This window comes from Primulina eburnea, chromosome 18 (genome assembly GCF_022965805.1).
Source record: "Primulina eburnea isolate SZY01 chromosome 18, ASM2296580v1, whole genome shotgun sequence".
Lineage (NCBI taxonomy): Eukaryota > Viridiplantae > Streptophyta > Magnoliopsida > Lamiales > Gesneriaceae > Primulina > Primulina eburnea.
In genome coordinates this window covers 923922-943467 of record NC_133118.1, presented here as the reverse complement: position 1 = coordinate 943467, position 19546 = coordinate 923922, and the positions used below count along the sequence as shown (strand labels likewise).

Here is a 19546-nt window from a genome sequence, read left to right as displayed (position 1 = left end):
GAGAAAGAAGCCACCCCATACTACTGTTTTGAGTGTTGCCGAGAAGTGCTTACATCCGATGAAGACAACACCTAATCATTGTGTTGATTAGTGTGTTGATTTTTGAAGACTTTTTAGTTCTCGTTTGTTGCATCCCTTGTGTACTGGTGATATGGTTTGTTAGAGGCCTAGGATGCAAGTTGTTACTCGCCTTTAAGGGAGTTGTTTTTGTTTTCTAACTAGTATTGATTTTTGTAAACTTACAAGTTTTTCTAGTGAAGTATTTTGCCCTGAGGCACCGCACAAGTATTTTATACTTGTGCATAATTAACTATCTCGTCTCCTGTTTTGTTATTATTTTCAATCATGTGTTGATGTGCTAAATATATAGTTTCCGCTGCATGTTGTCGTGAGTGTTACAACACCTACGTACAACACTTAACCTTTTACTCACACAACACTCACCCTCATTACACTCATACTGTGGGAACAGAACTTTCAATTGGTATCAGAGCCTCCACTTGACGCTACTAAGTGAGATCCTGTTTTGTTTTGTTTTCAGAGTGTAAAGGAATTATGGAAGGATCAACAAATACTGTTTTTAGGCCTCCCGTGTTGGATGGATCAAACTATGCATTGTGGAAAATAAAGATGAGGGTTTTCATTAAATCCATTGATGAAAGAGCTTGGCAACGTGTACTTGATGGTTGGAGTCCACCGAAACTTGCGGATGCTGATGGAGACACACGACACAAACCTGAAAGTACATGGACTGTCGATGAAGTGCAAACCTCAAACTTCAATTCCAAGGCTCTCAATGCTATATTTTCATTTGTTGACACAAGGATGTTTAATCTAATCACCACTTGTGTATGCGCCAGAGATGCTTGGGAGATACTCCAGAAGTACTGTGAAGGATCTGCAAGTGTGCGTAAAACTAGGCTAAGGATGGTGACAGCAAAGTTCGAAAGTTTGAGAATGGAGGACAAGGAGTCTATTCTTGAGTATGACTGCCGGTTGAGACAACTCTCAAATGAATCACATGGCCTAGGAGATCCCATACCAAATGAAAGATTGGTAAACAAGGTCCTAAGATCTCTTCCTGAGAGATTCAATGTCAAAGTCTGTGCTATTGAAGAATCTAAAGACACGTCAACAATCAACTTAGATGAACTAATGAGTTCTCTCAGAACCTTTGAGATGAATTTTGATTTTCAAAGGAAGGATAAAAGGAAGACAATAGCCTTTGAAGCCTCAACTGAATCTTATGATGAAATACTTCAAATATCTAAAGAGGTGGATAAGTCTGATTTAGGTGAAGAATCGATCTCTCTTTTTACTAAGAATATTATAAATTAGTTTGAACATCAAATTTGTCGAGGAAAAAAATAATTTGGTCGATATGATTTAGTTAATATTTTATTGTAGAAATGTTAATTATCAAATTATAATTGAATGTTTTTTATGAAAAAATGGTTGAAGTAGTATTTTAATCAAATTGATTAAATAAACTAATTATTGTTTTTTTTTTTTCATTTTTTATGTAATTATTGTGGAGTGTATGTATAATTTGAGAATTTTTAAAGAAATATGAAAAGAATAAAATAAAGTTTGTGATAATTTGTGTTATACAGTTTTATATAAAAAAGATACAATAATAAATCATCGGTGTAAAATTTCAATTAATAAAGATGACATCGTTTTTGGAGTAGATTGTTCGAATGCTAAAAATCATATGAACAGAAGATATCTATTTTTAAAACACACAACTTTAATATCATATGTGTATGTAAGTTTTCAACTTCAGAAATCAAACTACTATTCTAATTTTTAAATTGTCATTTTCATCAACTAACAAAGTTTTTTAATAAATTGTCGCTGAAAAAAATCAACGAAGTGTGGTATACATAGTCAAAATGCATACTGCTTCCAACTTCCAAGTGACCATAATCGATCAAACATGTAGAAAACATAATATAAGCATTGTGAAATGAAACATGAATCTATCATATCAATATTCCACCAAAGAATTGAATCAGAATATTCAAACAAGCCTATCAAGCACTTCTCAGAGAAAGATTAATTTGATGGTAAAATACGTGAGTATGATTGTGTTTGTAAATTTCAGAATACAAATAACTATAGGTACTATAACATACGTCACTGGAAATGTTTTTTTTTTTTTTTTTGGTGAAAAAGAAGTTGAGATGTTTAACAATTATTTAATGGTGTGCAACAATTTGATGATAAAAATAAGGTGATCAAATATGTATATATAAAAGTGAGTGAAACTTTCAGTGAAAAAGTCAATTAAATAAATATAAAGATAATCAATTAAAGATAAGTAAATAAATGCAAGGATAATCAATTAAAGATGAGGAAGATAATCAATTAAAGATTAGGAAGAGAATGGTACAAATTTAATGATGACAATTAATTAATGAGGACAATAGAGTAAAATCACAATTCAATTCGTATATTCGTATAGATATAGAGACTTGGTACAATTTCAATACAGTTGGAAGATATGGTTCATTTAATTTAATTTATTGGGTTTAAAACTTAATACAATTTCAATGATCCATTGGGTTGGATTTATGCTTTTCAATGTGTAGGAAGACTATAATTGTATGGTGTGCTCTTTGTGAACTTAGTAGAATCTTGAGTTGAATTTATGCAGGGGAATTTTCTTCTCAGCTCTGATTTTTAAATGAAGAAAATTTTAATTGATAAAAAAATCGTCAAGTCAAGAGATCTTTTATATTATTTTAAGTTTTTAATCTCTTAGCTTCTATTTTTAAAAATTTTATTTATAATATTTTTTCATTGCCAACCAAATTAGTAATGATAAAAAAATGTATCATAATTGATAATATGTATATACTGTAAATTTAATGTAAAACATTAAATTATATTGTAACATTTAAATTTTGTGGAAAAAATAATTGTGTGAAAATTTATAAGTGATTGAATATTTATTTGTTTTATTATTCTTTGAGTAGCATGAAGAAGAAACTATATTTTTATTATTTTTAATAATATAGGGCATAGTTTTTTAAATTTAAATTATGTTCGTGTCTAACAATATTATAAAAAAAGAATTAATCTATTTTTCAAATAATGAAGACCAATATGTTGAAAAAATTAAATTAGATGTCATTAAATAAATACGAACTAACTAAACCCCAAAAAAAATGACGGTATCACGGATCGTTATTCGTGGGACAGATGAATCATGTCCATATTTACAATAAAAATTATATATTTGACATAAAAATAATAATTTTTCGTGGATGACCAATATAGAATATTAGTTTCACAAAATAGACCCGTGAGACCGTCTAATAATAATTTTTGTGAAGAAATATTACATATATGGGCTATGGTTAGGTTAGGGCGAGCCTAGCTCCCATATAGGTATATGACTAGGCTTGCAAACAAATTGAGTCTAGTACTATACTATTCGAGCTCGACTCGATTTGTATTTTGTCTCGAAATCGAACTCAATCGAGTGATCAATTTTAAACTCGAACTCGATTCGCGTATATTTCAAGCTACTCCAGCTCGAACTCGAAAAATAAACTGATATATAAATAAATATAGATAAATCCTTATATATATAATCAAGTGAGCTACTCGAACACAAATATATTAAACTCGAGCTTGACTCGATCACAGATTCAAACTACTCGAGTCGAGTTTTGACCGAGTTGCACAACTGAAATTTGCACAAGAAATAATTTTTTTAAAAAAATATTGTTAGAGAAAGTTAATTGAAAATATATCAATAAAATATTTAATTAATAACATACTTGAGTAAGAAATTTATTAAATTACAAACAAAAAAGAAAAAAAAAAAGAAATCACAATTATTGTTCGATAATATTGAACTAAACGTATATTTTCATCCATGCATGTCGGCTCCATGACTAGGGAAATGGAAGTCAACTGTGGAACAGTGGAAGTCAAGCAAATTTTCTTGTTTTCATTTAATAACAGATTAACATGGAATTCCACAAAAAGATTGATGGAAGCTAAGGTTCATTCGTCGGATGAAAGAATTGTTTATATACTAAAACAAAACTAGCAGTAATATTCATTCCATGGAGTTGCTAGCGTTAAGCCTTTTGTTCTTGTATTTTGCGGCTACTCCTGCGACTTGCTTGAGCAATGAAACTGATTCTTCAGCTCTGCTGGCTTTCAAGAACGCCATCATTGATGATCCATCGGGGGCTCTAAGATCATGGCATGAAACTGTACATCATTGTGACTGGAAAGGAATTATGTGCAGCAAAAGCCATCGAGACCGAGTGGTATCTGTTAACTTGAGGTCCCGTGGCCTTGTGGGATCCCTTCCACCCCATTTAGGTAATCTTTCTTTTCTTAGAGCGATTACTGTACAAAACAACAGCTTTTACGGTGAAATCCCGGAAGAATTTGGCCGTTTGAGGCGTCTTGAATTCCTCGACTTTAGCAACAACTCTTTTAGTGGAGGGATTCCAAGAAACCTTTCCCGGTGCCCAAATCTCAGTTACGTCAACTTGGTCGACAACCATCTCACAGGAATCATAATCCCGGAGCTAGGCTCTATGTTCAAACTTGAAGCTTTAGGCTTGGCAAAAAACAATCTCTCAGGCACTATTCCACCATTTGTCAGCAATCTCACGAATCTTGCTTCTCTGTCTCTGGGAAAATGTGGGTTGCAAGGAGAAATTCCTGACTCACTCGTCCATCTCCGGAGCTTATGGTATCTGAATTTAGCAAACAATGATTTGACTGGTGGAATTCCATCTGGTTTATATAATATTTCCAGTATATCTAATTTCATAATGGGATACAATAGACTCCAAGGAAAAATTCCTTGGGATATAGGCTTCACGCTTCCGAATTTGACGATTTTTCATTTGGGAGCGAATGATTTTGATGGACCCATCCCCCTGTCACTCTATAATGCTTCTTTTCTCGAAATAATATTTTTATTTTCAAACAGATTTACAGGGGAAAATCTCAAGTATTTCAACAGGCTTCCATCCCTTCAACTTCTCTTAATTCAGTATAATAGTTTACAAGGGGATATTAGCTTTATTTCATCTCTGACAAATTGTAGCAATCTTGAAAAAGTATACGTCGGCGGTAATCTTTTCAACGGTTCTTTGCCGAACTCCATTGCTAATCTTTCAACTAAGCTCAGCATCCTGTTTATGGGAGAAAATCAAATACATGGAACCATTCCTTCGGTTATTCAGAACCTCATTGGTCTCACTTATCTTTCTTTCGAAAGCAATTTTCTTCAAGGTCCTATTCCTGTGGGCATCGGAAAACTTGGTAAGGTCCAAGAACTTTACCTACAATCAAACCAATTGGCAAATGAGATACCATCTTCTCTTGGTAACTTGACGTTGTTGAACCATCTTGACTTGAGTTATAACAACTTGGAAGTAATGATTCCGCAAACTCTAACTAATTGTACAAATTTGCTATACTTAGACCTTTCGTTTAACAAACTCCATGGGGAAATACCTCGAGACATTTTTAGCCTTTCATCCATTTCTATTTCTCTTAACTTGGCCAACAATGCCTTCACGGGTTCTATTCCACAAGAAGTCGGTTCACTACAGAATCTTGTAGACTTGGACTTGTCTCACAATAGATTATCAGGAGTTATACCAAGCACTTTGTGTAGTTGCGTTGAGCTGGGACGACTTCACCTAGAAAACAACTCTCTCCAAGGACAAATACCTGCTGTGCTTAATGCTTTGAAGGGCTTGGAAGACTTGGATCTTTCACAAAACAATCTGTCAGGGCCCATCCCAAGTTTTCTAGGAAATGAATTTAAACTGAAGAATTTGAATCTGTCCTTCAATGGTCTGCAAGGAGAAGTGCCGACACTAGGAGTATTTCAAAATGAGAGCGCGATTTCATTGGAAGGGAATGAGCATTTGTGTGGAGGTTTGGCTTTCTTGAACCTTCCTCCCTGCTCATCTACCACAAATTCCAAGAAGAAATATTTCTCAAATCTTCTGAAAATATTGATCCCCGTGTTTGGTGTTGGAGCCATCTGCCTTACGCTTTCATGCGTCTACATATTCGTTTATAGAAGGCAGATATTAAGAAAAACTCAATCTTTGACGCCATCATTTGAAGACATGTTTTTGAGGCTATCTTATGCAGATCTGCTGAAAGCTACTGATGGATTCTCGGAAACCAATTTGCTTGGGTTAGGGCGATTTGGCTCTGTCTACAGAGGAATTCTCGATGACAACCAAATGTCAATTGCTGTGAAGGTTCTCAATCTTGACATCCGAGGAGCTTCCAAAAGCTTCATGTCAGAATGCGATGCAATAAAAGCAATAAGACATAGAAACCTTTTGAAAATAATGAGTGCATGCGAAAGCATAGACTTCCAGGGGAACAATTTCATGGCATTGATTTATGAATTTATGGCTAACGGAAGCTTGGACAAATGGTTGCATAATGATCCTGTGGTAGAAATTGAAAGTGAAAGCAACAGAAATCTCAGCACAGCTCAAAAATTGAATATTGTCTTCGATGTTGCATCTGCTGTAGAGTACTTACACCATGGCACAAATTCCATCGTCATTCATGGTGATTTGAAGCCAAGCAACATTCTGTTGGATGAAAATATGACTGCGCATGTCGGCGACTTTGGATTGGCAAAAGTGGTTTCGAACATATATCCAGCATACGAAGGAAGCAGCAGCTCGGTGGCAATCAAGGGTACCTTTGGTTATATTCCTCCAGGTATATATGGATGCCTTCCTTTTTCAAATTCCACAAAACAAAGAAAAATTTCTACTTCAATCACATGTCTGCAACTTTATTCAATATTGCCAAATAGGGATTGAAATAGTTAGGAATGAATTTTTTACTCTGATTATATTCGTATTCTCTTCTATATGTAAAGGAGAAACACTTTATTATATTTTCAGAGTATGGGATGACCAACTCGATGACAATGCAAGGGGATGTATATAGCTTTGGGATTGTTGTGCTGGAGATGTTCACAAACATAAGACCAACAGACGATGCCGCGCTTAACGGTCATTCGAGCCTCCACCATTTAGTTAACCATGCTTTGCATAGCCAAGAGATGGATATTATAGATCAAATCATTCCGCTTGAACACACAGATCACAACATGCAAACTAAGATCAAGAATTGTCTGAACTCTGTTCTTCAAATCGGGGTAGCATGTTCGACGGAGTTTCCAAAAGATCGAATCACGATGACTGATGTTGTTATTGAATTGGACAAGATTCGAAAGATTTGTTTGGCTGACTGATTCCCACTACACTGAAGCAAGCTTTTGGTTTGTCATCTTATATCGTGTGTCTTTCTTTCCAAACTTTATGATTTCTCGTACTTTCTGGCTACATTTAATCAAGAACTTAAGTTGGATTTATGCTTTATTGTGTACGAAGACTAGAATTGTAATTGGCTCTTGGTTGTATGCTCTCTGTGAACTTATTAGAAGCCTTAAATATAACATCAGACTTTAGCAGCACAGTTTCATGCACCGGCGCGGCGCGTCTTCTGTCGGATTCACTTAGGCATTGAAATGTAGTCTGTAGATTGAGCAAGTTATGCCAAAGACTCTGAAGCATGGATATTCAAATCACAGCCAGAACAAGAGTTATTGATGAGTTTGGGATAGTTTTATATTTTCAAAGTTAATGTGTAACCTATTAGTTTAGTCTTTCTTTTTTTTTTAAAAAAAAGCTGAAATATCTTATTATTTTATTCTCATTGTTCATTATAATCAAAATATATGATCTAAAATGTAAAACCCACGAATTCTAAACTCGTGATATTATTTTGTAATATTGTCATCGACATTACAGCTGCAGTTGAATACTTACATCATCATGGCAAGGGGCGGAGGTACAGCCTCTTGTACCTGGGCTTTTAAATTAATGTTAGAGTTTAAAATTCTAGCTCGAGCAGCGTCAGATTCCTGGCTCCGCCGTTGAATTCATGGCACACCAATTCCATCATCATTCAAGGTGAGTTGAAGCTGAGTAACATTCTGTTGGATGAAAAAATGACTACTCGAGTGGGTGACTTTGGAATGTAAAGCCAAGAGATGAATATTGTGGATCAAATCATTCCTGGTGAACGTAGGCATAATTATAAAATAAGGAATTGTGTGACCTGTCTTCTTGAAGTTGAGGTAGCATGTTCAAAGCAATCGCCCAAAGATCGATTGACGGCCTCACGAATCTTTATATGTGAGACGGACAACCCTATCGATATTCACAATTAAAAGTAATACTCTTATTATAAAAAATAATATTTTTTTATGGATGATCCAAATAAGATATTCGACCCACGAAATTGATGCGTGAGATCGTCTCACGAGAGTTTTTGGGTATATTCTTAGCATGTTATGTGTATTTAAAATTAGTTTCTTTTAAATATTATTTTAAGTAAAATTTTTTGAAAATTAAAAATTAGAGTGATAAATTTGAGAAAATTTGAATTATATAATTATCTTTATATTTTAGTGAAGTTATAAATATTTGATTCGTTGATTAATATCAAAATGAATATCACAAAAAAAAAATTATAAATTAATTGTATATGACTTCTTAAAAAAATTGTGATAATTTTGGATGATTGATATTTCATTATTTGAATAAAATTTTGATAAAATGGAAATAATTTCATGAATTTACGATTTCAGAGATTTCAACATACTCTCCCTCGTTCCTCCCCTAATTTCCAGACCCAACCTGGCCCAGTCCGCCACCTCGAGCGGTGGCTCCACCTCTTCCCGATCGTGGGCCTGCCTCCTTTGATGGATTCTCCGGCTGAATTAATCCCTCGGAGATCGCAATTTTGAAAAAGATATATCATTTCACAGAAAATCATCCCACTCGAATCCCAATTCAAAGAATGGTGGTGGCTTCTGGAACAAATGCCTTTTCTAAGGAAATGGCCATTTGGAAGCGGATTGCAAGCATGTAAGCTTGTTGTTTTGGTATCTTGATTATGCTTAAAATCTATTACGTATATTCTTTTTAACTTGTTTAAAAGAGATTTTATGATTTTGTTTTCGACTTTTGCTAGTGAACAGTAGGTGAAAATTGGCCAAAATAATGTTAGCTTGGCACTTTAACCGGGTGTTTTGTATCAAATTTGTCATTTTATGGGAAATTGCTAGCAGCAAGAGGATTTGGTTTCCTATGAATGGAAGAACTTGATTTGAGAACGAAGTTGAAGTCTGGAATTTAACTGAGACCAATGGTTGCTGCATTTGAAAACATCTATTTTTGTTTATACAAATACTTAAATTTTCGAGGTGTGAAATTGAAATCTCTTTGATTTCAAATAGTTCAATTCAAATGCACCCATATGTTGCACTTGGATCGAATAATTTAGTTTTCGGAATGGATTTGGAAGAAATGATTCGAAATGGCTGCTAAAGTTGAGAATTTATATTGCCTTGTTTTGGATTAAAAATAACTTGAAGTGAAGTTGAGGGATCGGAATCCATGGATTAAAAAATTACGTGAGGATTTGGAATCAAAGATGCGAAATCATTCCATCCACATGTCGCTGTACCGAGTTGAGAATGATTATTTGGTGAATGATTCAAAGCAGGAGAGGGTACTTTCTTGGTTTTCCTGGAATAATATTTACTTGATAGAAATATTGTCATAATTTTTATAAACTTGTTTAATGTCCTGTCGTTAATTTAAATGTGTATGATAATATTTTGTGGGTATTTTAGATGTATATTCGTATTAGTTAATGGGTTTATAGATTTATTTGAGAAATTTAGAATATCAATGAATCACTTTTGGATGAATCTTAAGGCTTCTATCTTGACGTTACTTCTAAATTTGTATACATGACAATGTCCTCCTTGAAATCAAACTATGGAAGAGTTCATAATTTAAAGAATCTAATATTTCTTTTGCAAAAGGGTGCCACAATTATTATTTTTATCTTCTTCTCTCAACTTATAGTTTTTGGAATGGAATGGATTTGGAAGAAATGATTTGAAATGTTTGCTGAAGTTGAAATTTAGAATGCCTTGTTTTGGATAAAAAATAACTTAAAGTGAAGTTGAGGGATCTGAATCCATCGATTAAAAAATTCGAAATGACTTTTGCCAATCCTGGATTTATCATGATGTTGAGGGATCTGCCCAAACTTTGTTTCTGGATTTATTTTCTTGCCTTTTATTCTTTATCCGAGAAATTCGTTTATATTGATTACTGACTGAAATAACCGATTTTAATTTGTTTCGGTTTTTAATGAGAAATTCGGTTCGGTTTGATTTGAAAAAAATTCGGTTAACCATTTCTGGTCTATTTAGTACTCACCCTTACTGAACCTCTATTTGCACCTTGAGCTGGAGAGCTCTAAGGCTTATGTGAATCTTAATTATTAGCATGCTTTGTGTCTTTAACTACTAAGATTTATGCTTTTTATTGTATAATTTTATATGTTGTTACTTGTTAGCTGTGTTATTATTATTTCTATTCGGGACAAGTAGATTATTTGATGTTTCTAAAGTTGGAATGTATCATTGCTGCAGGTTGAGCATCATATCTGTTTCCATGCAAGATACTATGCTGTCTTTTGTGGCCTGTGTTTATAATTGACTAAAGTTGTAGTACCCCATACTAAATTTGATATTCCACATTAACCCCTGACACACATTGTCAGCTCCATCAAATCAAATTTCAGCCCCAATCGATAGCACCAAAAATTGCTTCCATTTTGAATATGTTTCTGTTACTCAGAAATCATCTCAAAAACATTTATGCCTATAAGACCCCGATTCATAGTTTTCTTCACTTGATCACTACCCAAATCGACTCCGATTTAGAGTCTCTTTCCCATTCCTCAGCAAAGCCAGTTTGGTTTCATGATCCACAGCCAGTAAGCACAATGATGAGCATAAATTTGAGGCCCTGTTACTACTCTACAAGAGCGTACAGAGGGCCAATACCAAGATCGTTGAGAAAAAGAATCAACAGAAGGGCCAAAGCTGCTGCAAAGCCTACTCTAAATGAAGCCGTTTTTCATCAAGCCATATCCCGACTCCCGCACAGATTCACCCCTGAAGAGCTACACGATGTTATAGTGGTACAAGATGACCCTTTAGTATGTTTGGAGCTTTTCAATTGGGCATCTCACCAGCACAGGTTTAGGCACAGTGTATGTACTTATCACGTTACAATCAAGAAACTAGGCGCAGCAAAGTGGTATGAGGAAATGGATAATGTTGTTAACCAGGTGCTTTCTGTGCCTTCTATTGGTTCTGAGGCTCTTTATAATACTATGATTTATTATTTTACTGAAGCTAGGAAGCTTGTTCGAGCGGTTAATATATATAATCATATGCGCGACAGTCGGAAATTGGATTGTATGCCAACATTTAGAACATATAATATATTGTTTACTGCCCTTTTGAGTAGAGGGAAGAATTCATATATTAACCACTTGTACATGGAAACTATAAGATCTTTGTTCAAGAAAATGGTTGATGATGGAGTCGAGCCTGATATCTTTTGTTTGAATTGTATGATCAAAGGATATGTGCTTTCACTTCATGTAAATGATGCTCTTAGGATTTTCCATCAGATGGGTGTGGTTTACGATTGTCAGCCCAACTCATTTTCGTATGACTATTTGATCTATGGGTTATGTGCCCAAGGACGAACAAATAATGCAAGAGAGCTCTGTGATAAAATGAAGAAAAGTGGCTTTGTGCCTAGCAGTAAATCGTACAACTCCCTTGTGAACTCTTTGGCTCTTCAAGGAGAGATCGATGGAGCTGTGGAATTCTTGTGGGAGATGGCTGAAAGTCAAAGGTTGCCTGACTTGATCACTTACCGAACTGTGCTTGATGAAATGTCTCGGCAGAGAAGTGTCAGGGATGCTATGAAATTGTTGGAGAAGTTGCAAGAGAAGCACCTTGTCAATGGGCAAACATACAAGGAGCTTTTGGATTCAGGTGATGTGCATTTTTGTCAAACCTCTTCGAAATATGGTTATCCAAAATTAAAAATTGTACATGTTAGAAATATTTTTTGACACAAGATGTGTATTTTAATATTCAATTATAATTTACTATAATTTCAATATTTGCAAGTTTTTATGCTATATACCGGAATTTCTATTTCATCTTATAATGCATTAAAGTGGATACTAGATGAAAATGAAGAGCTACAGTTATTCACGACTTCACAACATTCCAGAGTAAGAATAAAACAACATTAAACCAATATCAATCAAACTAATCATGCCCTTTGTCATTATCGTGTCACAACTTTGTGACAGATATTTATCTCATCTGTGAGTGATTGATTCTGTAAAAAATGGATTAGTGTGTTTGGACTATGAGTTGATGAATTCAGAATGATGAGTTTCGATATTTGATAATTTGTTGCATACTATTAAATAATTTTAATTTTAATCTAACATTTCAAAATGTGTAGATGATACTATGGACTACAAATCCTCTCAACCTTGGACAGATTGGAAATCTTTATTTCATTTTTTTCGCCTCCAAATGTTAATCCTTTACTTTGAAAAAAATAATATATATCTCTGTGTGTGTGTGTGTGTGTGTTTGTCCTTTCACTCAAATGCAACCTGAAGGATGTTAGGAACTAAGTCTATCGAGGCTAATTAGTCATGAGGGTGATATTGTAATTGGCTTAAATAAATTGGCCAAAGTCTGTATCTAAGCTGTGAATTTTTTTTAGAGGGAATGACATGGGGAGGGGCAAGGGTGGAATATAATCAGAGGAATTAAAATAGAGAAGGCATTCGGTCATATTATTTCTTGAGTGTTTTTACTAGCTTAATTAGGATAAAGTGGAGAGAACACGTACACAGAGGAAACTCTGGGTTGTATTGTAATTTCATTATGTACCCAATTTATAGTATGATTGCATCCTCTTTGTTCTGATCATTAGCATTCCATTGACAAAATTATTTGTGAGTGTAACAAAGGAACTAAGCAACATTGTTGGAGGAGACGTGGTTTATTATCTTTTGTCTTGCACCCATGGTTTAGCCTCCTAGAACCTGACTCATCGAAAACCTGGTAAAGGTTTTCATCGTTGAGTAAAATTGCTCCATACTGGTTCAGCCTTGAGGATGCTTCCACATCTGTGGAGTTCAAAAGAATAAAATGTGGACATGATGGAACTTATTTTCTGTTGAATCGGTCTGATTGACAGTATGTGGAGTTCAAAAGAATAAAATGTGGACATGATGGAACTTATTTTCTGTTGAATCGGTCTGATTGACAGTCCTCTATTGCTTTAAACCTCCCATCATGATGAACATGGCGTTGCATCAGCTTAAGATAATCCAAGAAACCTATATAACTATATAAGTTTGTATATTATGACCAATGGCTATTTCTGCATATAATGTTTATAATTGCTGATTAATGATTTTTTACAGGGTGGCGCATGGGATGCGAAGAGATGTTTTGAGGATATCTTATGGAGATCTGCTGAAAGCTACAGATGGATTCTTGGAAACCAATTTGCATGGGTTAGGGCGATTCTACAGAGGAATTTTGTGATGACGAACGACTGTCAATTGAAGCGAAGGTTCTCATCTCACTCCATATCTTTGATATGGTTTAGCCTTTGTTTAACGTGTTTTTTTACTCTTACATCATCCATTTAGTCATCAAGCTCCCAAGCTGGAAGCAGCACTGGTACTCAGGGGCATTATGCACCAGCGCTGGCCAGGGCCGGAATCGCTCAGCCCCGTCCAACAGGAATGGCCCCACAACCCCTTCCTCTGGGCTCTAGTCACAAAATGCTGGGAGAAGTGTCAGTCAGTTTCTGATTTTTCATCCTGTCCAAGTTGTACATGTGCTTGGCATGAAGATAGAAAGGCTCGTCATGACCATGTCCTCCCCCCATCTTCTTTACACTAGTCGAGTGAATTCCCCTATTCACTGTCATAGAATGACAGATTTTCTTATTATCTCATGTAGAAAAAGATGTAAAAAAACCGAATCATGCAGATAATACCCAGAACAGTTTTTCAACTAGAGAATGGTCTAGAAATGCCAAACTTTGGCCTTTATAAGTTCTAAAATTTCTGATCAGGTGTTAGCGAAGCCACTTGGAATTGGGGCAGGTCGGGGATAGAGAGGGGTGAAGCAGGTAATATTGGCTGCTAGTTGTAGCACAAGTTTTCATACAAGGGGGAGAAATGCTGTTACCTAAGTCATAATTTTTTTTCCAAGATTGGAATATATAATACATTTTTTAAGCAAAAGAAATTCATCAATACAACAAATATAAATGTTCATGTAAATGACAAGACGCCCATCTCATCGAGCTTCTGAAACTATACATAGATAGTCTCCATACAAACAAAATACACCATTAATTTTCTCATTTTGTGCCAAAGATTCTAAGACGACGGAGAAGCGTTATATGGCCAATGTACGTCCTCAATGGAGAACAATATATCAATTCTAAGATAAACCGCTTTCATCTTGACTCAAACTTATATGTCTTATCAATAAGTAAGGTTTATGAAGACTACTGACAAGCCCAAATCTTATAGGGATTTTAAAGATATAATTTTATAATACTAGGAATGAACATGTGCGATGCACGTAGGTGACTAATAATGAAAAATAAAGATTTAGATAATTTTTAAAATCGTTTGAATAACATCTTGTTTATAAGTATTTATTAATCTAAATATATCAAAACATAATAAATAAAAATACATAATGATGATAAATCAAATATATTCAGTTATTTATAGAATATTTTTCAATTTGTGTGATTATAACATAATGATAGATCTATCAAATTAACAAAGATATTTTTCATCCAAATATTATTCACAATGGAAAACAATAAAAATAAAATTAATAGAATAATGAATATTACTAAAACCAAAATTACAATATTTTTAAATGAAGTGCATATAGCGATTGTCAAATAAAATTCTCTTAATTAACTAAATTTCATAATATGATGTTAAAAATAAAACCCCTAAACTTGTTATTAAGTTAAATATCAATTTTGGTTTTACTAACTTTTAACTCCTTGTGAATTTTGTTTAACTTTCTCTTTTTTAAAAATATATATTATACATAGTTAATTTATATCATAATAGATCATTTGAAAATTAATATTGATGATTAATAATTTCATGTTAAATAAAATTTTAAAATAATATCAATCAATAAAAATGTGTAGTAAAACACATATACGTAACATCCCGTTTAAAATATCATATATAAAAAATTTAATTTCTAACAAATGATAATAAATTAGCATTATAATTCATATTTATTATTAGGATTGTCTTAATTAAAAAAATTATAAAGATTATCTCATAAATTTAATACAAAAATATAAAGTAATTTTCATTCTTATTAATTTTTTTTTCTAAGAATAAAGTTGAAATAACTCAAAATAATCAAATTATGTTGCAAATAAAATATTAAAAAAAAATTGCAAAAGAGCATATAGAATCTGCATGCTCTCAATATCCATTTTAATTAGAAAAAAACCATAAGAAAAAATGATATTTTTCGCATAGTTTTTATAACACTTGTAGAAAAGTGTAAGCTTGAGATATATATTGAGACATTAATTAATATCACATACAATTTATTAAATTAAAAATATAAAAAGTATCATATGAATGTATTTGTAATATTTTTCGTCAATTCAACTAAAATAATGAATAAATTTATTCTCATTTTCCACAACAACTCTTAAATCATAAAATTAAAAATTCACCAACATAAATAAATGAAACATTAATTAAGTAATGGTGTGTAAAAGTCTAACTAAGAAAATTCACAAATCAAACTCTTATATAGATATGCTAACTTTTAACCCCTTTTGTTTAACTTTCTCTGTTTTTTTTTTAAGAATACATATTATAGATAGTTAATGCTATATCAGAATGAATCATTTGTAAATTAATATTGAAGATTAATATTTCACGATAAATACATTTTTTAAATAATATCAATCAAATAAATATGTGTAGTAAAACACATATATAAATAAAATAATAAGTAATACAAAGTTAAAAAATATCATATTTAAAAAATTAATTTCTAATGAATGAAAATAAATTATCACTATAATTCATATTTATTATAAGAATTATCTTCGTTAAAAAATTATAAGGATTATCTATAAATTTAATACAAAAATAGAAAGTAATTTTCGCTCTTTTTAATTTATCATTAATTTCTCTGTCTAGTTGAAATAGATCAAACTAATCAAATTATTGTAAAATAAAATATAAGCAAAATTTGCAAAAGAGCATATAGAATTTACATGGTCTCAATGTCCATTTTCATTGGAAAAGTTTCATAAGAAATGACATTTTCTGAAGTTTGAAATATGTATTAAGACATTAATTCACAATTTATGAAATTAAAAATAAAATAAAGTATCATAGTAATGTGTTTGTAATATTTGTCGTCCATTCAACTAAAATAATGATATAAATTTATTTTTATTTTCAATATCAATCTTTAGATCAGAAAATTGAAAAATCACATAAATAAATATATAAAACATTAATGAAGTAATGGTGAGTGAAATGGTAACTAAGTAAAACATTAATGAAGTAATGATGAGTGAAAAGGTAACTAAGTAAATTCACAATTCAAACTCACATATTTATAGATAGTATAGATTTGTGTTTATCTAGAATTTTATTCTTAATTATGTGCTTATCTGAATTAATTTTATAATATTTGTAGATTTCAATAAACGTGGAAAAATGTCCAATTTGAGAGATAAGATGATTTTACAATATTTTAAAGGAAACAAAATACCAAAAGAAGGAAAATAAAATATTTTTATATTGAAAATATGGAAGTTTTGGAAGAAAATCTGTGCATATATTTATATAGAGGAAGCCTCGAAATTAAAAAAATAAAATCTCTACAATTTTTAAACATGACATGTAAGGCCCTGTAGTTAATTATCTGGTAATTTTGGCATAATTAGAATAATTATTGAGTTGTAAATTAAAATAATTATTTATGCCAAATAAATTCAAGAAGTGTGTTAAAAATATGTATTTTAGAATATCGGAGAATTTAACGATATAAAATACATATAGAGTTTAAATAACACACGGGATCAAAATTAATGCAAATTAAGATAAAAAAACATAAATACTACATTACATACATATACATACACACATAAATTACTTTATTAGAGAGAGAAAGAAGAAACACTTTTCCCAAACCAACTCCCGTAGCTTTCCTTTTCTTCTCTTCAAAATTTTCGTCACTTTCAACACCTACAAATTTGAGAAGCCATAACTTTCCCGTCCGGCGTCGAAATCACGAACGGGTTGAGGGGTTGTCTTCCTTACTTCAGTAGCTTCGTTTTGAACCATGAATCGCCACTTTTGATGCTCGTTTCAGCCCAAATCGAGGCATGTTCGTAGCTGCTTCTGTTGGTTCGGTTTAGGTGAGATTTAAGCTTAATTCCTTGGAATTTTGTTGTGTGTTGGAGTGAGTTTTTAAGCCTTGCGATTTCCCTATAACTCCAGCTCGTTTTCTGAATTTTTCAGCTCGTGAACAGTAACTTCGACTAGTTTCCGGTGGATTATCGCCTCGAGACCGCTAGCGACTAGAGTAAACTTCGACCTTGTGAGTTCTTAGTACGAAATTTCAGCTTCTAAGCGTGATAGTAGGCTGCCGAAATTTGGATTTTAACCCATTTCGATTTAAATTGTTTTCGTCGTTCGAATAACGTTTTATTGATATATTTATTGGTTAATTATTGTAGGTTCGGTCATTGGAAATCTTCGAGGTATATTTTGGCGAGCCTATTAATTATGTCGAATTGTTGTGTTATAAAGATGTTATAGTATGGTTGTTATCATTGGAATTAATCTAAGGATTATCGAGTTGATAATGGTTGGAATGTAAATAATGATGAGTTGTGGAATTATTCGGCTTATTTTATTATTTTAGGCTAAGAGATTTCAGTTGATCATTCTTGAAGATCATTTCGTGATATAGGTATGTTACAGCTCGGTAACATACGACAGTAAAACATAAATTATGTTTAATTGTCATTCTGTGTTTCATTGATCATGTGTATGACTTGTTGACTGTTGTAAATTGTTAAATGCCTTCGTTGTGATATATGTTTATGTTTATGACATTTTCTTGGCATTTAGCATTGGGCATACAGTTATGACATTCATGTTGAGCCCTATCGTTCTTGTTAGCCATTGTTGATATCCGTTGTTATCTGACACTGTTGTTTATCTCGGGATCATTGTATGGCTGATAGGCCTATACACATGATACTGTAGATGTGATTGAACAATCCCATGGTTAGTGCAGCCTTTTGAGGTGAGCGCTGGGATTGTGTCATCCAGTTCGTTCTGTTGTGCCATCCTGTTATATCGTATCAGCTGTATGGAGGCCGAGTCAAGGGTGTTATTCAACACAGCTTGGCATACCTCGCATACTTGGCAGGGCGGTTTAGCTGCATGACGATGTAGCTCCCCTGTGTTGTTGCTCGAGCATTATTCCAGTTGTTATCGTACTGTTTGTTGGCTCCTGTTATCCCGATTATTCGTTGAGCCTGTCATGCATTGCATATTACATTTCATTATATGATTATGCATGATTTATGTTATTGTTCTTATTGTTGAACTGTTTCATACCAGAATCCTAACCTCAGTTGTTTACTGGGGGGCTGCTGTGGTTGCTTTTTGGGCACCATGGTAGATCTCCCGAGTCGTTTTGCAGCATCAGGCCGAGGTTCTGCCAGTGGAGCTCGGGATTGAGGTTGGATTGCTTGGTTCTGTTCAGTGGAGTCTCCCAGTTAGTCTATATGTATGTCTTGAGTTTGTTTCAGAATTGTATTGCATTTTATTTTCCAGGGAGATGCCCCGTGTATTTGTAGTGATATTTGGTTGTTCTTGTTATGTTCTGAGTCGACTCTGTGATATTATTGATTTGGTGAGTTTTTGGTAAGTTTTAATTTCTGTTTAGTCCTGGTCAGTGCGGCTATATGTTGTTAAATTTCGGTTTTGTTTTAATGACTCTAGTTGGAGTATATTTTGATATAAACTGCTGCTTGAGTTTTCGGGATGTCCTACTTATGGGGAGGTCATGCCGGAATTTTTCTAGGCCCTGAGGTCCGTTTTAAAGTATTTTAAACCTTTTTCCGCTGCAGCTTTAAGTCAAACCATTATTGTTTGATCATTAAATGTCATTAGAGTTAATGGACCTCACATGAGACGAGCTTCAAATAATTGGAGGATGAGGCCCATTAAGAAATATAGAAGGCAACGTACGTGAGCAGCAAGAAGGAAGCATAAAAGAAGGAAAAAAGCAGCGCAAAAGAGAGCAAAACACACGAGGAGATGGAAGAAAGGAGAGAGAAGAACTGTGAGGCCCATTTACTCTAACGACAATTAATGATCAAACAATAATGGTTTGACTTACAACTGCAGCGGAAAAAGGTTTAAAATACTTTAAAACGGACCTCAGGGCCTAGAAAAATTTCGGCATGACCTCCCCGTAAGT

General features: G+C 33.2%; 2 protein-coding genes and 1 long non-coding RNA gene across 7 annotated transcripts in view; all 3 read left to right on the top strand.

Moving 5' to 3' along the window:
- The first annotated feature begins 3980 nt into the window (after window positions 1-3980).
- Window positions 3981-7504, top strand: LOC140819341 (uncharacterized). The gene is made up of 2 exons (XM_073179382.1): window positions 3981-6741; window positions 6930-7504. Exons 1-2 carry the CDS (start codon window positions 4083-4085, stop codon window positions 7280-7282), a joined length of 3012 nt encoding a protein of 1003 aa, XP_073035483.1. The 5' UTR covers window positions 3981-4082; the 3' UTR covers window positions 7283-7504.
- A 1163-nt stretch (window positions 7505-8667) lies between these two features.
- LOC140819946 (pentatricopeptide repeat-containing protein At2g27800, mitochondrial-like) overlaps window positions 8668-19546 on the top strand; it is an 82270-nt gene continuing 71391 nt past the window's right edge. The window contains exons 1-4 of one of the 4 annotated variants that reach the window (XR_012115320.1): window positions 8668-8963; window positions 10547-11971; window positions 13435-13586; window positions 13666-14234. Coding sequence is in view for 2 of the 4 variants with exons in the window: in XM_073180224.1 (XP_073036325.1) it covers window positions 10738-11971; window positions 13435-13466 (1266 nt within the window). In the remaining 2 variants the exon portion in view is untranslated. Of the gene's footprint in view, window positions 8964-9076; window positions 9247-10546; window positions 11972-13434; window positions 14236-19546 lie in introns of those variants that run through there. The other 3 variants (XM_073180224.1, XR_012115319.1, XM_073180222.1) reach the window with 3 other exon arrangements.
- LOC140819809 (uncharacterized) lies at window positions 16947-19228 on the top strand. Of its 2 annotated transcripts, XR_012115293.1 has the most exons (4): window positions 16947-17465; window positions 17569-17647; window positions 17787-18022; window positions 18743-19228. It is a non-coding gene; the product is annotated as an uncharacterized lncRNA (long non-coding RNA). The 2 variants fall into 2 exon arrangements; XR_012115294.1 differs by lacking the exon at window positions 18743-19228 and having other exon boundaries at window positions 17196-17465; window positions 17548-17647; window positions 17787-17960.

What these genes read in the sequence shown, in the direction of transcription:
- LOC140819341 (XM_073179382.1), top strand. Translation starts at nt 4,083, where the DNA reads ATGGAGTTGCTAGCGTTAAGCCTTTTGTTCTTGTATTTTGCGGCTACT. An exon ending in CTTTGGTTATATTCCTCCAG is followed by an intron (nt 6,742 to 6,929) that starts GTATATATGGAT and finishes TTATATTTTCAG; the next exon opens with AGTATGGGATGACCAACTCG.